Genomic DNA, 22,641 nt, shown 5'->3' on the forward strand with positions numbered 1-22,641 from the left:
TTCCCCCTCTGGGACCGGGTATCACAGTGTGTTAGATACACTGTCCTTTCCCCCTCTGGGACCGGGTGTCACAGTGTGTTAGATACACTGTCCTTTCCCCCTCTGGGACCGGGTATCACAGTGTGTTAGATACACTGTCCTTTCCCCCTCTGGGACCGGGTGTCACAGTGTGTTAGATACACTGTCCTTTCCCCCTCTGGGACCGGGTGTCACAGAGTGTTAGACACACTGTCCTTTCCCCCTCTGGGACTGGGTGTCACAGTGTGTTAGATACACTGTCCTTTCCCCCTCTGGGACCGGGTGTCACAGTGTGTTAGATACACTGTCCTTTCCCCCTCTGGGACTGGGTGTCACAGTGTGTTAGATACACTGTCCTTTCCCCCTCTGGGACTGGGTGTCACAGTGTGTTAGATACACTGTCCTTTCCCCCTCTGGGACCGGGTGTCACAGCGTGTTAGATACACTGTCCTTTCCCTCTCTGGGACTGGGTGTCACAGTGTGTTAGATACACTGTCCTTTCCCCCTCTGGGACTGGGTGTCACAGTGTGTTAGATACACTGTCCTTTCCCCCTCTGGGACTGGGTGTTACTGTGTGTTAGATACACTGTCCTTTCCCCCTCTGGGACCAGGTGTCACAGTGTGTTAGATACACTGTCCTTTCCCCCTCTGGGACTGGGTGTCACAGTGTGTTAGATACACTGTCCTTTCCCCCTCTGTGACCGGGTGTCACAGTGTGTTAGATACACTGTCCTTTCCCCCTCTGGGACTGGGTGTCACAGTGTGTTAGATACACTGTCCTTTCCCCCTCTGGGACTGGGTGTCACAGTGTGTTAGATACACTGTCCTTTCCCCCTCTGGGACTAGGTGTCACAGTGTGTTAGATACACTGTCCTTTCTCCCTCTGGGACCGGGTGTCACAGTGTGTTAGATACACTGTCCTTTCCCCCTCTGGGACTGGGTGTCACAGTGTGTTAGATACACTGTCCTTTCCCCCTCTGGGACTGGGCGTCTCAGTGTGTTAGATACACTGTGCTTTCCCCCTCTGGGACTGGGTGTCACACTATGTTAGATACACTGTCCTTTCCCCCTCTGGGACCGGGTGTCACAGTGTGTTAGATACACTGTCCTTTCCCCCTCTGGGACCGGGTGTCACAGTGTGTTAGATACACTGTCCTTTCCCCCTCTGGAACTGGGTGTCACAGCGTGTTAGATACACTGTCCTTTCCCCCTCTGGGACCGGGTGTCACAGTGTGTTAGATACACTGTCCTTTCCCCCTCTGGGATTGGGTGTCACAGTGTGTTAGATACACTGTCCTTTCTCCCTCTGAAACCGGGTGTCACAGTGTGTTAGATACACTGTCCTTTCCCCCTCTGGGATTCGGTGTCACAGTGTGTCAGATACACTGTCCTTTCCCGCTCTGGGACCGGGTGTCACAGTGTGTTAGATACACTGTCCTTTCCCCTTCTGGGATCGGGTGTCACAGTGTGTTAGATACACTGTCCTTTCCCCCTCTGGGATTCGGTGTCACAGTGTGTCAGATACACTGTCCTTTCCCGCTCTGGGACCGGGTGTCACAGTGTGTTAGATACACTGTCCTTTCCCCTTCTGGGATCGGGTGTCACAGTGTGTTAGATACACTGTCCTTTCCCCCTCTGGGACCGGGTGTCACAGTGCTTTGAGTGTGTGGGTGTCGGACCTTGTTAACTGGACCCTGTCTCTCTAAAAGTGGAGTATAGTGACCCATGAACGTCTTGAGGTGAAACAATGGGCGTCTTGGTTTGGCAGGGAGCGGGGAATTGCGCCAAGAGCGGTTTGTTGTTTCAGAAGTGGGATGTGATCCAGAATGATGCCATATTCTGTTCATTTGCACCTTTTTGTCCACAGGGAACGTGGCCTGGATGCACCTCCTGGCGGCTAGGGCTCTCCAGAAGTGGCCTAAAGTGCTGGGGGGCCAGGTCTACTTCTGCTACGACGACTCACCTTTCATGAGCTACGAGGACTTTGACATGGAATTCTTGGGGCCTGCCGGCTTCCGCATGGTGGGCCAGAAGCCCCCGCTCCCCTTCTTCCTGCTGTACATGCTCGCACTTCTGTCCGAGCTGCTCCAGTGGATCCTCCAACCCCTGATGAACTTTACACCGACCCTCAACCGCTACACGCTCAGCATCGTGACCACGGCCTTCACCGTACAGACCGACAAGGCCGCACGTCATTTCGGCTATCAACCTCTGGTGCCCTGGGCTCAGAGTCGGGCCCGGACTGCGGCCTGGATCCGGGGGCTGGACAAGGCCTCGTCCAAGATGCAATAGCGGGCATCCTCGATCCCCAATCCATGCGAGGGGAGCGGAGGGAAACATTTGCACATTGTTTATATCCATTTTTTTCTCCTCCAAATCTGTTGGAAATATTTATGGAATGAAGGACAGTTAACAATGTCCATCACCCTAGACACGAGTGACCCCAGTGACCATCACCCTCGACACGTGTGACACCACTGTCCATCACCCTCGACACGAGTGACCCCAATGTCCATCACCCTCGACACGAGTGACCCCAGTGACCATCACCCTCGATACGAGTGACCCCAGTGACCATCACCCTCGACACGAGTTACCCCAGTGTCCATCCCCCCTCGACACGAATGACCCCAATGTCCATCACCCTCAACACGAGTGACCCCAGTGTCCATCACCCTCGATACGAGTGACCCCAATGTCCATCACCCTCGCCACGAGTGACCCCAGTGTCCATCCCCCTCGACACGAGTGACCCCAGTGTCCATCACCCTCGATACGAGTGACCCCAATGTCCATCACCCTCGCCACGAGTGACCCCAATGTCCATCACCCTCGACACGAGTGACCCCAATGTCCATCACCCTCGACACGAGTGATCCCAGTGACCATCACCCTCAACACGAGTGACCCCAGTGTCCATCACCCTCGACACGAGTGAACCCAATGTCCATCCCCCTCGACACGAGTGACCCCAGTGACCATCACCCTCGACACGAGTGACCCCAGTGTCCATCACCCTCGACACGAGTGACCCCAGTGTCCACCCCCCTCGACACGAGTGAGCCCAATGACCATCACCCTTGACACGAGTGACCCCAATGTCCATCACCCTTGACACGAGTGACCCCAGTGTCCATCACACTCGACACGAGTGACCCCAGTGACCATCACCCTTGACACGAGTGACCCCAATGTCCATCACCCTCGACACGAGTGACCCCAGTGTCCATCACACTCGACACGAGTGACCCCAGTGACCATCACTCTCGACACGGGTGACCCCAATGTCCATCACCCTCGACACGAGTGACCCCAGTGTTCATCACTCTCGACACGAGTGACCCCAGTGTCCATTACCCTCGACACGAGTGACCCCAATGTCCATCACCCTCGACACGAGTGACCCCGGTGTCCATCACCCTCGACACGAGTGACCCCAATGTCCATCACCCTCGACACGAGTGACCCCAATGTCCATCACCCTCGACACGAGTGACTCCAATGTCCATCACCCTAGACACGAGTGACCCCAGTGACCATCGCCCTCGACACGAGTGGCCCCAGTGACCATCACCCTCGACATGAGTGACCCCAGTGACCATCACCCTCGACACGATTGAACCCAATGTCCATCACCCTCGACACGAGTGACCCCAGTGTCCATCACCATCGACACGAGTGACCCCAGTGTCCATCACCCTCGACACGAGTGACCCAGGTGTCCATCACCCTCGACACGAGTGACCCCAGTAACATATCACCCTCGACACGAGTGACCTCAATGTCCATCACCCTCGAAACGAGTGACCCCAGTGTCCTCCCCCTCGACATGAATGACCCCAATGTCCATCACCCTCGACACGAGTGACCTCAATGTCCATCACCCTCGAAACGAGTGACCCCAGTGGCCATCACCCTCGACATGAGTGACCCCAATGTCCTTCACCCACGACACGAGTGACCCCAGTGGCCATCACCCTTGACACGAGTGACCCCAATGTCCATCACCCACGACACGAGTGACCCCAGTGGCCATCACCCTCGACATGAGTGACCCCAATGTCCATCACCCTCAACACGAGTAACCCCAATGTCCATCACCCTCGATACGAGTGACCCCAGTGACCATCACCCTCAACACGAGTGACCCCAATGTCCATCACCCTCGACACGAGTGACCCCAATGACCATCACCCTCGACACGAGTGACCCCAGTGACCATCACCCTCAACACGAGTGACCCCAGTGTCCATCACCCTCGATACGAGTGACCCCAGTGACCATCTCCCTCAACACAAGTGACCCCAATGTCCATCACCCTCGATACGAGTGACCCCAGTGTCCATCACCCTCAACACGAGTGACCCCAATGTCCATCACCCTCGACACGAGTGACCCCAATGTCCATCACCCTCGACACGAGTGACCCCAATGTACATCACCCTCGACACGAGTGACCCCAGTGACCATCACCCTCGACACGAGTGACCCCAATGACCATCACCCTCGACACGAGTGACCCCAGTGTCCACCCCCCTCGACACGAGTGACCCCAATGTCCATCACCCTTGACACGAGTGACCCCAGTGACCATCACCCTTGACACGAGTGGCCCCAATGTCCATCACCCTCAACACGAGTGACCCCAGTGTTCATCACTCTCGACACGAGTGACCCCAGTGTCCATTACCCTCGACACGAGTGACCCCAATGTCCATCACCCTCGACACGAGTGACCCCGGTGTCCATCACCCTCGACACGAGTGACCCCAATGTCCATCACCCTCGACACGAGTGACCCCAGTGTTCATCACTCTCGACACGAGTGACCCCAGTGTCCATTACCCTCGACACGAATGACCGCAATGTCCATCACCCTCGACACGAGTGACCCCGGTGTCCATCACCCTCGACACGAGTGACCCCAATGTCCATCACCCTCGACACGAGTGACCCCAGTGACCATCACCCTCGACACGAGTGGCCCATAGTGACCATCACCCTCGACATGAGTGACCCCAGTGACCATCACCCTCGACACGAGTGAACCCAATGTCCATCACCCTCGACACGAGTGACCCCAGTGTCCATCACCCTCGACACGAGTGACCCCAGTGTCCATCACCCTCGACACGAGTGACCCAGGTGTCCATCACCCTCGAAACGAGTGACCTCAATGTCCATCACCCTCGAAACGAGTAACCCCAGTGGCCATCACCCTCGACACGAGTGACCCGTGTCCTCCCCCTCGACACGAATGACCCCAATGTCCATCACCCTCGACACGAGTGACCCCAATGTCCATCACCCTCAACACGAGTGACCCCAGTGACCATCACCCTCGACACGAGTGACCCCAGTGTCCATCATCCTCGACACGAGTGACCCCAATGTCCATCACCCTCGACACGAGTGACCCCAGTGACCATTACCCTCGACCCGAGTGACCCCAATGTCCATCACCCTTGACACGAGTGACCCCAGTGTCCATCACCCTCGAAACGAGTGACCCCAATGACCATCACCCTCAACACGAGTGACCCCAGTGACCATCACCCTCGACATGAGTGACCCCAGTGACCATCACCCTCGACACGAATGAACCCAGTGTCCATCACCCTCAACACGAGTGAACCCAATGTCCATCACCCTCGACATGAGTGACCCCAGTGACCATCACTCTCAACACGAGTGACCCCAGTGTCCATCACCCTCGACACGAGTGACCCCAATGTCCATCACCCTCGACACGAGTGACCCCAGTGACCATTACCCTCGACACGAGTGACCCCAGTGTCCATCACCCTCGACACGAGTGACCCCAATGACCATCACCCGTGACACGAGTGACCCCAATGTCCATCACCCTCGACACGAGTGACCCCAGTGTCCATCACCCTCAACACGAGTGACCCCAGTGTCCATTACCCTCGACACGAGTGCCCCCAGTGTTCATCACTCTCGACACGAGTGACCCCAGTGTCCATCCCCCTCGACACGAGTGACCCCAATGCCCATCACCCTCAACACGAGTAACCCGTGTCCATCACCCTTGACACGAGTGACCCCTGTGTTCATCACCCTCGACACGAGTGACCCGTGTCCATCACCCTCGACACGAGTGACCCCAGTGACCATCAGCCTCGACACAAGTGACCCCAAGGTCCATCACCTTCGACACGAGTGACCCCTGTGTTCATCACCCTCGACACGAGTGACCCGTGTCCATCACCCTCGACACGAGTGACCCCAATGTCCATCACCCTCGACACGAGTGACCCCAATGTCCATCACCCTCGACACGAGTGACCCCAGTGTTCATCACCCTCGACACGAGTGACCCCAATGTCCATCACCCTCGACACGAGTGACCCCAATGTCCATCACCCGCGACACGAGTGACCCCGGTGTCCATCACCCTCGACATGAGTAACCCCAGTGACCATCACCCTCAACACGAGTGACCCCAATGTCCATCACCCACGACACGAGTGACCCCAGTGTCCATCACCCTCGACACGAGAGACCCGTGTCCATCACCCTCGACACGTGTGACCCCAGTGTGCATCCCCCTCGACACGAGAGACCGTAGTGTCCATCACCCTCGACACGAGTGACCCCAGTGACCATCCCCCTCGACACGAGAGACCCTAGTGTCCATCACCCTCGACACGAGTGACTCCAGTGACCATCCCCCTCGACACGAGAGACCCTAGTGTCCATCACCCTCGACACGAGTGATACCAGTGTCCATCATCCTCGACACGAGTGACCCCAATGTCCATCACCCTCGACACGAGTGACCCCAATGTCCATCACCCACGACACGAGTGACCCAAGTGGCCATCACCCTCGACACGTGTGACCCCAGTGTCCATTACCCACGACACGAGTGACCCCAGTGACCATCCCCCTCGACACGAGAGACCCTAGTGTCCATCACCCTCGCCACGAGTGACCCCAGTGTCCATCATCCTCGACACGAGTGACCCCAATGTCCATCACCCTCGACACGAGTGACCCCAATGTCCATCACCCACGACACGAGTGACCCCAGTGGCCATCACCCTCGACATGAGTGACCCCAATGTCCTTCACCCACGACACGAGTGACCCCAGTGACCATCACCCTCAAAACGAGTGACCCCAATGTCCATCACCCGCGACACGAGTGACCCCAGTGTCCATCACCCTCGATACGAGTGACCCCAGTGACCATCTCCCTCAACAAGAGTGACCCCAATGTCCATCACCCTCGATACGAGTGACCCCAGTGACCATCACCCTCAACACGAGTGACCCCAATGTCCATCACCCTCGACACGAGTGACCCCAATGTCCATCACCCTCGACACGAGTGACCCCAATGTCCACCACCCTCGACACGAGTGACCCCAGTGACCATCACCCTCAACACGAGTGACCCCAGTGACCATCGCTCTTGACACGAGTGACCACAGTGACCATCACCCTCAACACGAGTGACCCCAATGTCCATCACCCTCGACACGAGTGACCCCAGTGACCATCACCCTCAACACGAGTGACCCCAGTGTCCATCACCCTCGATACGAGTGACCCCAGTGACCATCTCCCTCAACACGAGTGACCCCAGTGTCCATCACCCTCGATACGAGTGACCCCAGTGACCATCTCCCTCAACACGAGTGACCCCAATGTCCATCACCCTCGATACGAGTGACCCCAGTGACCATCTCCCTCAACACGAGTGACCCCAGTGTCCATCACCCTCGATACGAGTGACCCCAGTGACCATCACCCTCAACACGAGTGACCCCAATGTCCATCACCCTCGATACGAGTGACCCCAGTGACCATCACCCTCAACACGAGTGACCCCAATGTCCATCACCCTCGACACGAGTGACCCCAATGTCCATCACCCTCGACACGAGTGACCCCAGTGACCATCGCCCTCAACACGAGTGACCCCAATGTCCATCACCCACGACACGAGTGACCCCAGTGACCATCGCCCTCAACACGAGTGACCCCAATGTCCATCACCCTCGACACGAGTGACCCCAGTGTCCATCACCCTCGACACGAGTGACCCCAATGTCCATCACCCTCGACACGAGTGACCCCAATGTCCATCACCCTCGACACGAGTGACCCCAGTGACCATCGCCCTCAACACGAGTGACCCCAATGTCCATCACCCACGACACGAGTGACCCCAGTGACCATCACCCTCGAAACGAGTGACCCCAATGTCCATCACCCTCGATACGAGTGACCCCAGTGTCCATCACCCTCGACACGATTGACCCCAATGACCATCACCCTCGACACGAGTGACCCCAGTGACCATCGCCCTCAACACGAGTGACCCCAGTGTCCATCACCCTCGATACGAGTGACCCCAGTGACCATCTCCCTCAACACGAGTGACCCCAGTGTCCATCACCCTCGATGTGAGTGACCCCAATGTCCATCACCCTCAACACGAGTGACCCCAATGTCCATCACCCTCGACACAAGTGACCCCAATGACCATAACACTCGACACGAGTGACCCCAGTGACCATCGCCCTCAACACGAGTGACCCCAGTGACCATCACCCTCAACACGAGTGACCCCAGTGTCCATCACCCTCGATGTGAGTGACCCCAATGTCCATCACCCACGACACGAGTGACCCCAGTGACCAACGCCCTCAACACGAGTGACCCCAATGACCATCACCCTCGACACGAGTGACCCCAGTGACCATCACCCTCGATACGAGTGACCCCAATGTCCATCACCCTCGCCACGAGTGACCCCAGTGTCCATCACCCTCGACACGAATTACCCCAATGTCCATCACCCTCGACACGAGTGACCCCAATGTCCATCACCCTCGCCACGAGTGACCCCAATGTCCATCACCCTCGACACGAGTGACCCCAGTGTCCATCACCCTCGACACGAGTGACCCCAGTGACCATCACCCTCGACACGAGTGACCCCAGTGTCCATCACCCTCGACACGAGTGACCCCAGTGTCCACCCCCCTCGACACGAGTGAGCCCAATGTCCATCACCCTCGACACGAGTGACCCCAGTGACCATCACTCTCGACACGAGTGACCCCAATGTCCTTCACCCTCGACACGAGTGACCGCAGTGTTCATCACTCTCGACACGAGTGACCCCAGTGTCCATTACCCTCGACACGAGTGACCCCAATGTCCATCACCCTCGACACGAGTGACCCCGGTGTCCATCACCCTCGACACGAGTGACCCCAATGTCCATCACCCTCGACACGAGTGACCCCAGTGTTCATCACTCTCGACACGAGTGACCCCAGTGTCCATTACCCTTGACACGAGTGACCCCAATGTCCATCACCCTCGACACGAGTGACCCCGGTGTCCATCACCCTCGACACGAGTGACCCCAATGTCCATCACCCTCGACACGAGTGACCCCAGTGACCATCACCCTCGACATGAGTGACCCCAGTGACCATCACCCTCGACACGAGTGAACCCAATGTCCATCACCCTCGACACAAGTGACCCCAGTGTCCATCACCCTCGACACGAGTGACCCCAATGTCCATCACCCTCGCTACGTGTGACCCCAATGTCCATCACCCTCGACACGAGTGACCCCAATGTCCATCACCCTCAACACGAGTGACCCCAGTGTCCATCACCCTAGACACGAGTGACCTCAATGTCCATCACCCTCGATACGAGTGACCCCAGTGTCCATCACCCTCGACACGAGTGACCCCAGTGTCCATCACCCTAGACACGAGTGACCTCAATGTCCATCACCCTCGAAACGAGTAACCCCAATGGCCATCACCCTCGACACGAGTGACCCCAGTGTCCTCCCCCTCGACACGAATGACCCCAATGTCCATCACCCTCGACACGAGTGACCCCAGTGACCATCACCCTCAACACGAGTGACCCCAGTGTCCATCACCCTCGACACGAGTGACCCCAGTGTCCTCCCCCTCGACACGAATGACCCCAATATCCATCACCCTCGACACGAGTGACCCCAGTGACCATCACCCTCGACACGAGTGACCCCAGTGTCCATCACCCTCGACACGAGTGACCCCAATGTCCATCACCCTCGACACGAGTGACCCCAGTGACCATTACCCTCGACCCGAGTGACCCCAATGTCCATCACCCTTGACACGAGTGACCCCAGTGTCCATCACCCTCTAAACGAGTGACCCCAATGACCATCACCCTTGACACGAGTGACCCCAGTGTCCATCACCCTCGAAACGAGTGACCCCAATGTCCATCACCCTTGACACGAGTGACACCAGTGACCATCACACTCAACACGAGCGACCCCAGTGACCATCACCCTCGACATGAGTGACCCCAGTGACCATCACCCTCGACACGAGTGAGCCCAGTGTCCATCACCCTCAACACGAGTGACCCCAATGTCCATCACCCTCGACATGAGTGACCCCAGTGACCATCACCCTCAACACGAGTGACCCCAGTGTCCATCACCCTCGACACGAGTGACCTCAATGTCCATCACCCTCGACACGAGTGACCCCAGTGACCATTACCCTCGACACGAGTGACCCCAGTGTCCATCACCCTCGACACGAGTGACCCCAGTGACCATTACCCGTGACACGAGTGACCCCAATGTCCATCGCCCTCGACACGAGTGACCCCAGTGACCATCGCTCTCGACACGAGTGACCCCAATGTCCATTACCCTCGACACGAGTGCCCCCAGTGTTCATCACTCTCGACACGAGTGACCCCAGTGTCCATCCCCCTCGACACGAGTGACCCCAGTGACCATCACTCTCGACACGAGTGACCCCAGTGTCCATCACCCTCGACACGAGTAACCCGTGTCCATCACCCTTGACACGAGTGACCCCTGTGTTCATCACTCTCGACACTAGTGACCCGTGTCCATCACCCTCGACACGAGTGACCCCAGTGACCATCACCCTCGACACAAGTGACCCCAATGTCCATCACCCTCGACACGAGTGACCCCTGTGTTCATCACCCTCGACACGAGTGACCCGTGTCCATCACCCTCGACACGAGTGACCACAATGTCCATCACCCTCGACACGAGTAACCCCAATGTCCATCACCCTCGACACGAGTGACCCCTGTGTTCATCACCCTCGACACGAGTGACCCCAATGTCCATCACCCTCGACACGAGTGACCCCAATGTCCATCACCCTCGACACGAGTGACCCCGGTGTCCATCACCCTCGACATGAGTGACCCCAGTGACCATCACCCTCAACACGAGTGACCCCAATGTCCATCACCCACGACACGAGTGACCCCAGTGTCCATCACCCTCGACACGAGAGACCCGTGTCCATCACCCTCGACACGTGTGACCCCAGTGTGCATCCCCCTCGACACGAGAGACCCGAGTGTCCATCACCCTCGACACGAGTGACCCCAGTGACCATCCCCCTCGACACGAGAGACCCTAGTGTCCATCATCCTCGACACGAGTGACCCCAGTGTCCATCACCCACGACACGAGTGACCCCAGTGACCATCCCCCTCGACACGAGAGACCCTAGTGTCCATCACCCTCGACACGAGTGATCCCAGTGTCCATCATCCTCGACACGAGTGACCCCAATGTCCATCACTCTCGACACGAGTGACCCCAATGTCCATCACCCACGACACGAGTGACCCAAGTGGCCATCACCCTCGACACGAGTGACCCCAGTGTCCATCACCCACGACACGAGTGACCCCAGTGACCATCCCCCTCGACACGAGAGACCCTAGTGTCAATCACCCTCGCCACGAGTGACCCCAGTGTCCATCATCCTCAACACGAGTGACCCCAGTGTCCATCGCCCTCGATACGAGTGACCCCAGTGTCCATCAGCCTCGATACGAGTGACCCCAGTGACCATCTCCCTCAACACGAGTGACCCCAGTGTCCATCACCCTCGATACGAGTGACCCCAGTGACCATCTCCCTCAACACGAGTGACCCCAGTGTCCATCACCCTCGATACGAGTGACCCCAGTGACCATCTCCCTCAACACGAGTGACCCCAATGTCCATCACCCTCGATACGAGTGACCCCAGTGACCATCACCCTCAACACGAGTGACCCCAATGTCCATCACCCTCGACACGAGTGACACCAATGTCCATCACCCTCGACACGAGTGACCCCAATGTCCATCACCCTCGACACGAGTGACCCCAGTGACCATCGCCCTCAACACGAGTGACCCCAGTGTCCATCACCCTCGACACGAGTGACCCCAGTGACCATCGCCCTCAACACGAGTGACCCCAATGTCCATCACCCACGACACGAGTGACCCCAGTGACCATCAACCTCGACACGAGTGACCCCAATGTCCATCACCCTCGACACGAGTGACCCCAATGTCCATCACCCTCGACACGAGTGACCCCAGTGTCCATCACCCTCGATACGAGTGACCCCAGTGTCCATCACCCTCGACACGAGTGACCCCAATGTCCATCACCCACGACATGAGTGACCCCAATGTCCATCACCGACGACATGAGTGACCCCAATGACCATCACCCACGACACGAGTGACCCCAATGTCCATCACCATCGACACGAGTGACCCCAGTGTCCATCACCCTCAACACGAGTGACCCCAGTGTCCATCACCCTCGACACGAGTGACCCCAATGTCCATCACCCTCGACACGAGTGACCCGTGTCCTTCACCCTCGACACGAGTGTCCCCAATGTCCATCACCCTCGACACGAGTGACCCCAGTATCCATCACCCTCGACACGAGTGACCCCAGTGTCCATCACCCTCGACACGAGTGACCCCAATGTCCATCACCCTCGACACGAGTGACCCGTGTCCTTCACCCTCGACACGAGTGTCCCCAGTGTCCATCACCCTCGACACGAGTGACCCGTGTCCATCACCCACGACACGAGTGACCCCAGTGTCCATCACCCTCGACACGAGTGACCCCAGTATCCATCACCCACGACATGAGTGACCCCAGTATCCATCACCCTCGACACGAGTGTCCCCAATGTCCATCACCCTCGACACGAGTGACCCCAATGTCCATCACCCTCGACACGAGTGACCCCAATGTCCATCACCCTCGACACGAGTGACCCCAGTGTCCAGCACCCTCAACACGAGTGACCCCAGTATCCATCACCCTCGATATGAGTGACCCGTGTCCATCACCCTCGACACGAGTGACCCCAGTGTGCATCCCCCTCGACACGAGAGACCCGAGTGTCCATCACCCTCGACACGAGTGACCCCAGTGACCATCCCCCTCGACACGAGAGACCCCAGTGTCCATCACCCTCGACACGAGTGACCCCAGTGTCCATCACCCACGACACGAGTGACCCCAGTGACCATCCCCCTCGACACGAGAGACCCTAGTGTCCATCACCCTCGACACGAGTGATCCCAGTGTCCATCATCCTCGACACGAGTGACCCCAATGTCCATCACTCTCGACACGAGTGACCCCAATGTCCATCACCCACGACACGAGTGACCCAAGTGGCCATCACCCTCGACACGAGTGACCCCAGTGTCCATCACCCACGACACGAGTGACCCCAGTGACCATCCCCCTCGACACGAGAGACCCTAGTGTCAATCACCCTCGCCACGAGTGACCCCAGTGTCCATCATCCTCAACACGAGTGACCCCAGTGTCCATCGCCCTCGATACGAGTGACCCCAGTGTCCATCAGCCTCGATACGAGTGACCCCAGTGAACATCTCCCTCAACACGAGTGACCCCAGTGTCCATCACCCTCGATACGAGTGACCCCAGTGACCATCTCCCTCAACACGAGTGACCCCAGTGTCCATCACCCTCGATACGAGTGACCCCAGTGACCATCTCCCTCAACACGAGTGACCCCAATGTCCATCACCCTCGATACGAGTGACCCCAGTGACCATCACCCTCAACACGAGTGACCCCAATGGCCATCACCCTCGACACGAGTGACACCAATGTCCATCACCCTCGACACGAGTGACCCCAATGTCCATCACCCTCGACACGAGTGACCCCAGTGACCATCGCCCTCAACACGAGTGACCCCAGTGTCCATCACCCTCGACACGAGTGACCCCAGTGACCATCGCCCTCAACACGAGTGACCCCAATGTCCATCACCCACGACACGAGTGACCCCAGTGACCATCAACCTCGACACGAGTGACCCCAATGTCCATCACCCTCGACACGAGTGACCCCAATGTCCATCACCCTCGACACGAGTGACCCCAGTGTCCATCACCCTCGATACGAGTGACCCCAGTGTCCATCACCCTCGACACGAGTGACCCCAATGTCCATCACCCACGACATGCGTGACCCCAATGTCCATCACCGACGACATGAGTGACCCCAATGTCCATCACCCACGACACGAGTGACCCCAATGTCCATCACCATCGACACGAGTGACCCCAGTGTCCATCACCCTCAACACGAGTGACCCCAGTGTCCATCACCCTCGACACGAGTGACCCCAATGTCCATCACCCTCGACACGAGTGACCCGTGTCCTTCACCCTCGACACGAGTGTCCCCAATGTCCATCACCCTCGACACGAGTGACCCCAGTATCCATCACCCTCGACACGAGTGACCCCAGTGTCCATCACCCTCGACACGAGTGACCCCAATGTCCATCACCCTCGACACGAGTGACCCGTGTCCTTCACCCTCGACACGAGTGTCCCCAGTGTCCATCACCCTCGACACGAGTGACCCGTGTCCATCACCCACGACACGAGTGACCCCAGTGTCCATCACCCTCGACACGAGTGACCCCAGTATCCATCACCCACGACATGAGTGACCCCAGTATCCATCACCCTCGACACGAGTGTCCCCAATGTCCATCACCCTCGACACGAGTGACCCCAATGTCCATCACCCTCGACACGAGTGACCCCAATGTCCATCACCCTCGACACGAGTGACCCCAGTGTCCAGCACCCTCAACACGAGTGACCCCAGTATCCATCACCCTCGATATGAGTGACCCGTGTCCATCACCCTCGAAACGAGTGACCCCAGTATCCATCACCCTCAACACGAGTGACCCCAGTGTCCATCACCCTCGACACGAGTGACCCCAATGTCCATCACCCTCGACATGAGTGACCCCAATGTCCATCACCCACGACACGAGTGACCCGTGTTCATCACCCTCGACACGAGTGACCCCAAAGTCCATCACCCTCGACACGCGTGACCCCAATGTCCATCACCCTCGAAATGTGTGACCCCAGTGTCCATCACCCTCGACACGAGTGACCCAGTGCCCCCATATACCTCCCCGGGAAATACCTAACATGCTGTACCTGTCCTGGGAGTGTTTGATGGGGACAGTGTAGACGGAGATTTACTCTGTATCTAACCCCGTGCTGTACCTGTCCTGGGAGTGTTTGACGGGGACAGTGTTGAGGGAGCTTTACTCTGTATCTAACACCGTGCTGTACATGTCCTGGGAGTGTTTGATGGGAACAGTGTAGAGGGAGCTTTACTCTGTATCTAACCCCGTGCTGCACCTGTCCTGGGAGTGTTTGATGGGGACAGTGTAGAGGGAGCTTTACTCTGTATCTAACCCCGTGCTGCACCTGTCCTGGGAGTGTTTGATGGGGACAGTGTAGAGGGAGCTTTACTCTGTATCTAACCCCGTGCTGCACCTGTCCTGGGAGTGTTTGATGGGGACAGTGTAGAGGGAGCTTTACTCTGTATCTAACCCCGTGCTGTACCTGTGCTGGGAGTGTTTGATGGGGACAGTGTAGAGGGAGCTTTACTCTGTATCTAACCCCGTGCTGCACCTGTCCTGGGAGTGTTTGATGGGGACAGTGTAGAGGGAGCTTTACTCTGTATCTAACCCCGTGCTGTATCGGTGTTGGGAGTGTTTGATGGGGACAGTGTAGAGGGAGCTTTACTCTGTATCTAACCCCGTGCTGTACCTGTGCTGGGTGTGTTTAATGGAGACAGTGTAGAAGGAGCTTTACTCTGTATCTAACCCTGTGCTGACCCTGTCCTGGGAGTGTTTGATGGGGACAGTGTAGAGGGAGCTTTACTCTGTATCTAACCCGGTGCTGTATCTGTCCTGGGAATGTTTGATGGGGACAGTGTAGAGGGAGCTTCACTCTGTATCTAACCCTGTGCTGACCCTGTCCTGGGAGTGTTTGATGGGGACAGTGTAGAGGGAGCTTTACTCTGTATCTAACCCGGTGCTGTATCTGTCCTGGGAATGTTTGATGGGGACAGTGTAGAGGGAGTTTCACTCTGTATCTAACCCTGTGCTGACCCAGTCCTGGGAGTGTTTGATGGGGACAGTGCAGAGGGAGCTTTACTCTGTATCTAACCCAGTGCTGTACCTGTCCTGGGAATGTTTGATGGGCACAGTGTAGAGGGATCTTCACTCTGTATCTAACCCCGTGCTGTCCCTGTCCTGGGAGTGTTTGATGGGGACAGTGTAGAGGTAGCTTTACTCTGTATCTAACCCCGTGCTGTACCTGTCCTGGGAGTGTTTGATGGGGTCAGTGTAGAGGGAGCTTTACTCTGTATCTAACCCCGTGCTGTACCTGTCCTGGGAGTGTTTGATGGGGACAGTGTAGAGGGAGCTTTACTCTGTATCTAACCCCGTGCTGTACCTGTCCTGGGAGTGTTTGATGGGGACAGTGTAGAGGGAGCTTTACTCTGTATCTAACCCCGTGCTGTACCTGTCCTGGGAGTGTTTGATGGGGACAGTGTAGAGGGAGCTTTACTCTGTATCTAACCCCGTGCTGTACCTGTCCTGGGAGTGTTTGATGGGGACAGTGTAGAGGGAGCTTTACTCTGTATCTAATACAGTAAGAAGTCTTACAACAGCAGGTTAAAGTCCCACAGGTTTGTTTCGATGTCACTCCCATTCCTAGCATTGTCTGGCATCTTTGAATCTGTCTATATATGTGTTTCTGGAACAGACCTCTTCATTCACCTGAGGAAGGAGCAGCGCTCCGAAAGCTAGTGACATCGAAACAAACCTGTTGGACTTTAACCTGGTGTTGTAAGACTTCGTACTGTGCTCACCCCAGTCCAACGCCGGCATCTCCACATCATGTATCTAACATGGCACAGATAGAAATTAGAAACCACAGTGAAATGTGTTGATGTGCATTTTAATTGAAGGAAGTATAGGGATTAGATTGAAACCAATGTTCTAATTTTTGAAATGAATATTTGGACAATTGTCTCAGATTCTGGGGGAGCAGTCATCGGGTGCAGTCAGTGGAGCATATCCATGACAACGCGACTGTCAACTCTCTGCAATTCGAAATAAACCCAAGAGTTATACAGAGGCTCCAGAATTATCTCTGAAAAGCTTTGCGTTAACATTCGGGGAGCTCGCTCACCTGTGACGTAACAAGGAGAACAAGGTGCTTTGCCAGCAATGTACATTCCTTTGCAGTCTGCAAGATATTTGATAATATGTTTGTCCGACTATAAGACTTAGCATACCGTTACTCGATGTAAACAAGACGAATGCTCCGATCTAACAGTCGGAAAGTTGTCTGGCACCTTCGAAGGATGTTATACCCTGAGGGAAGTGTGAGAGCCCCACAGTGGGCAGGTGGCAGAGTCAGGAGACAACGGGTCACATTCATAAGTGGGTGCGAAACGGCTCAGTAGAATTACTACAGTGCAGAAGGAGCCCACTCGGCCCATCGAGTCTGCATGTATCCTCTGAACCACCTACCCAAGCCCACTCCCTCGCCCCATCCCTGCGGCCCCATCTAACCCTTGGACACTGAGGGGCAATTGTACCATGGCCGGGGCAGAACGGTGGTGCAGTGGTTAGCACTGTTGCCTCACGGCGCCAAAGTCCCGGGTTCGATCCTGGCTCCAGATCACTGTCCGTGTGGAGTTCACACATTCTCCCCGGGTCTGTGTGGGTCTCACCCCCACAACGATGTGCAGGGTAGGTGGATTGGCCACCCTAAATTGCCTCTTAATTGGAAAAAAAAGAATTGGGTACCTCAAAATTAAAAAAAAATATTTTCAAGCCCAATTCACCTAGCCTGCACATCCTCGACACTAAATGGCAATTTAGCATGGCCAATTCACCTGACCTGCCCACCTCAACTGCACATGGTTTGGACTGTGGGAGGAAACCGGAGCACCCGGAGGAAACGCACAGACACGGGGAGAATGTGCAAACTCCACTCAGACAGTCACCCCTGGCAGGAATCGAACCCGGGACTTCGGCGCCGTGAGGCAGCAGTGCTAACCACTCCTATCCGGGGGTCAGAGTCTCACGTTGTTCGGCCCAGCGTGCAGCATGTCAGTGGGTAGGCGCGCATCGGGGTTCCCTGCATACCTGCCGCCGATCCATCAGGCAATCTAGCTCGCTCGGGGCCGATGGAATGCAGTTCTGACACGGTCTGTCTATCGCAATGTTATCAGACCGGCTGATTCACCAGGCAGCCGGTAGCCTCTAGCTTCAGCCTCAATCCCAGGTCGGGGTGAACCGCCCGGGCTGAATTAAATTTAAAACAGGCGTCCGGTGACTGAGCTTTGTGTGTGATTGTGCGGCAGAGACAATCTTCACACAGTTTGCCTGTCACTATTTTCATTTTTATCAGCCTGCTGCTGCCAGAGGCAGCTCCGCTGTGTAGCGCAACAATTACTCACTCACGTCGAGAAGTGATGAAGTCAATCGAGGCTTTATTAAGCAAGACTTGTTCCCCAGCAGCTCAGTTACAGAATGCGGCTGCTGGGAGAACTCGAGCTCTTATTCTCCGCCTTCTGGGCGGAGCCAGCAGGCGGCAGATCCAAACAGGACCAGGAACCTGTCAGCCAATAGCCTCTCGGCTTCACAGGTACCGTACTACCCCTAATACATACCACCACATTCACCCCTTGTTAAAAAAGAACCCGGCAGGGTGGTGGTTCGCATGGTGGTGGGGGTTTACAAGGCTGGTCCTGGAACTAATTTTGTAGATTGGCTATGCATTCAGCCCAACAGTTAACTATGTACAGGTTATCAGAATAATTTATAAGTTTTTTTTGTCACGCGGATTCCACGAGTCGAGCGGGTGCCCTGGTCGTCCTTGTCGATCGCCTCAGCCCCGGTGGTGGTACAGGTGCTGGCTCAGGCACTGTCGTTTCTGGGAGCGTTGCGCTGTTCGTCCCTGTTTCTTTACTCCTGGGCGGGCACGGGAGGAGGACCGATCCACCCGGGAAGGGAGCGGTCATGGGGTGCGCCGGTGAGAGGGAGGGGGTGATCGGTGTTGGGAGTGTGTGCGTGTTTCCGGCGGGCGCCAGGTCCCGCAGGGAGACCGTGTCCTGTCAGCCGTCGGGGTACGCCACGTAGGCGTACTGAGGGTTTGCGTGGAGAAGGTGAACCCTCTCGACCAACGGGTCCAATTTGTGCACCCGCGCATGTTTTCGGAGCAAGGTGGGTCCTGGGGCTGCCAGCCAGGTCGGCAGCAACGTTCCGGAGGAGGACTTCCTAGGGACGACAAGGAGGCGGTCGTGGGGCGTTTGGTTAGTGGTGGTACACAGCAGCGACCGGATGGAGTGGAGGGCATCCGGGAGGACTTCCTGCCACCGGGAAACTGGGAGATTTCTGGACCGTAGGGCCAGTAGGATGGTCTTCCAGTCCGTACTGTTCTCCCTCTCTACCTGACCATTCCCCCGGGGGTTGTAGCTGGTCGTCCTGCTCGAGGCAATGCCCTTGCTGAGCAGGAACTGACGCAGTTCGTCACTCATGAAGGAGGACCCCCTGTCGCTATGGATGTACGCGGGGAAACCGAACAGTGTAAAGATGGTGCCGAGGGCTTTAATGACCATGGCCGCGGTCATGTCGGGGCAGGGGATGGCGAAGGGGAAACGGGAGTACTCGTCCACCACGTTCAGGAAGTATGCGTTGCGGTCGGTGGAGGGGAGGGGGCCTTTGAAATCCAAACTGAGGCATTCAAAGGGACGGGAAGCCTTTATCAGGTGCGCTCTATCTGGCCTGAAAAAGTGCGGTTTGCACTCTGCGCAGATTTGGCAGTTCCTGGTGGCTGTACGGACCTCCTCAACAGAGTAGGGGAGGTTGTGGGACTTCACAAAATGGTAGAATCGACTGACCCCCGGGTGGCAGAGGTCCTGGAGGCGGTCTATTTGTGCGTTGGCACATGTGCCACGGGATAGGGCATCGGACGGCTCGTTCAGCTTTCCGGGACGATACAAGATCTCATAGTTATAGGTGGAGAGCTCGATCCTCCACCTCAAGATCTTGTCATTCTTGATCTTGCCCCGCTGTGCATTATCGAACATAAAGGCTACCGACCGTTGGTCAGTGAGGAGAGTGAATCTCCTGCCGGCCAGGTAATGCCTCCAGTGTCGCACAGCTTCTACTATGGCCTGGGCCTCCTTTTCCACTGAGGAGTGGCGGATTTCTGAGGCGTGGAGGGTCCGGGAGAAAAAGGCCACAGGTCTGCCCGCTTGGTTGAGGATGGCCGCCAGAGCTACATCGGAGGCGTCGCTCTCGACCTGGAAGGGGAGGGACTCGTCGATTGCGTGCATCGTGGCCTTTGCGATATCCGCTTTGATGCGGCTGAAGGCCTGGCGGGCCTCTGTCGACAGGGGGAAGGTAGTGGACTGGATTAGGGGGCGGGCCTTGTCTGCGTACTGGGGAACCCACTGGGCGTAATATGAAATGAAGCCCAGGCAGAGCTTCAGGGCTTTGGAGCAGTGGGGGAGGGGAAATTCCATAAGGGGGCGCATGCGTTCGGGGTCGGGGCTTATCACTCCATTACGCACTACGTATCCCAGGATGGCCAGACGGCTGGTGTTAAAAACGCATTTTTCCTCGTTATAGGTGAGGTTCAGGGCGTTAGCGGTCTGGAGGAATTTGCGGAGGTTGGCGTCGTGGTCCTGCTGGTCATGACCGCAGATGGTTACATTGTCGAGATATGAGACCGTGGCCCGTAACCTGTGCTAGTCAACCATTCGGTCCATCTCCCGTTGGAAGACCGAGACTCCGTTCGTGACGCCGAATGGGACCCTTAAAAAGTGGTAGAGCCGCCCGTCTGCCTCGAAGGCCGTGTACTTGCGGTCGCTCAGGCGCATGGGAGCTGGTGGTAGGCGGACTTGAGGTCCACGGTGGAAAAAACCTTGGGCGTCATTCTCCGACCCCCCAGCGGGTCGGAGAATGGCCGTTGGCCGCCGTGAATCCCGCCCCCGCTGGTTGCCGAAGTCTCCGAAGGGAGAAAAGTCGGCGCGACGTTAATGTCGCCGCTGCCGTCGGAGAATGGCACGGGTGTGCGCAAGGCAGCCGATTTTGGGCCTGCCGATATTCTCCCTTCTGGATGGGCCGAAGTCCCGTTGAAGTGATGACCGGTCACGTCGACGTAAATCAAACCTCCTTTTCATTGGCGTGAACCTGTGCTCCAGGTTCACGCCGACCAGCGAGGAGGTGAGTGACGGCCTGGGGGGTTGGCCGCTGGGCAGGCGATGGCGTGGCCGCAGTCTGAATGTGTGGGGAGAGGTGTGTCTCGGGTTGTGTGTGTGTGTGTGCGGCGGGGGGGGGGGGGGGGGTTAGAGTGGGCTGGGCTCCGGGGGGGTGCCCGGAGGGGGGTCCGTGCCGGGGAGGGGGATGGGGGGTTCCGTGCCGGGGAGGGGGATGGGGGGGGGGTCCGTGCCGGTGAGGAGATGGGTGGGGGTCCGTGCCGGGGAGGAGGATGGGGGGGGGGGGTCCGTGCCGGGGAGGGGGATGGGGAGGGGGTCCGTGCTGGGGAGGAGGATGGGGGGTCCGTGCCGGGGAGGAGGATGGGGGGGGGGGGTCCGTGCCGGGGAGGGGGATGGGGGTGTCCGTGCCGGGGAGGGGGATGTGAGTTGGTCCACCTGGCCAGGTGCCAGCCTCCAACAGTTGGAACCATGCGGTCCATGCCACCTGGCTGGGGGGAGGAGGGGATATGGGCAATGATGACATGTCCTCGTTCCCACCACCACCGCCCCCCCCACCAGGCCATCATGTTTTCCGATCATCCAGCGATGTTGGCCGCCGTGGCGGCAGCCGCTAATGTCCATGTTGCCCTGGATGAGGAGGAGGAGGAGCGTGCCAGAGAGGCGGCGCAGGCTGCCGCCGAGGGGCAGGCGGCAGCCGCCCAGGCTGGAGGGACACCTGACCGACAGGACGAGGAGGGGAGGAGGACGTCGCGGCCCCACGGCAACGGAGGCACCCAAGGGCGCCCCGTGTGTACCGGCCCCGGCAGTTATACCAGGACCTCACGGACCGGGAATGCAGGAGGAGACTCCGGATGAGGTGGGAAACCGTGGCACACATCTGCCACCTGCTGGCACACCTGTCACCGCGTGGCACTGGCGGGGGACACCATCTCCCCGTGTCCGTCAAGGCACCGAGTGGGGACCTGTCCGGCATATCGCAGACATCGGTGCATCGGTGCATCCGGGCAGTGACAGATGCCCTATATGCCATGGCGCACCGCTACATCCGCTTCCCTGTGGACCGGGCCAGCCAAGATGCCCGGGCCGTGGGCTTCTCTGCCGTGGCCGGGTTCCCCATGGTCCAGGGCGCGATTGATGGGATGCACGTC

General features: G+C 57.4%; 1 protein-coding gene across 1 annotated transcript in view; it reads left to right on the forward strand.

Annotated features, from left to right (window-relative positions):
• The window catches only part of LOC140396076 (3 beta-hydroxysteroid dehydrogenase type 7-like), a 174,441-nt gene extending 157,047 nt beyond the window's left edge, over positions 1–17,394 (forward strand). Inside the window, exon 6 of the mRNA XM_072484178.1 lies at positions 1,886–17,394. Within this exon, the coding sequence (XP_072340279.1) occupies positions 1,886–2,310 (425 nt within the window). The 3' untranslated portion in view covers positions 2,311–17,394. The remainder of the gene's footprint in view (positions 1–1,885) is intronic.
• The last annotated feature ends 5,247 nt before the right edge of the window (positions 17,395–22,641 follow it).

This window comes from Scyliorhinus torazame, chromosome 19 (genome assembly GCF_047496885.1).
Source record: "Scyliorhinus torazame isolate Kashiwa2021f chromosome 19, sScyTor2.1, whole genome shotgun sequence".
Lineage (NCBI taxonomy): Eukaryota > Metazoa > Chordata > Chondrichthyes > Carcharhiniformes > Scyliorhinidae > Scyliorhinus > Scyliorhinus torazame.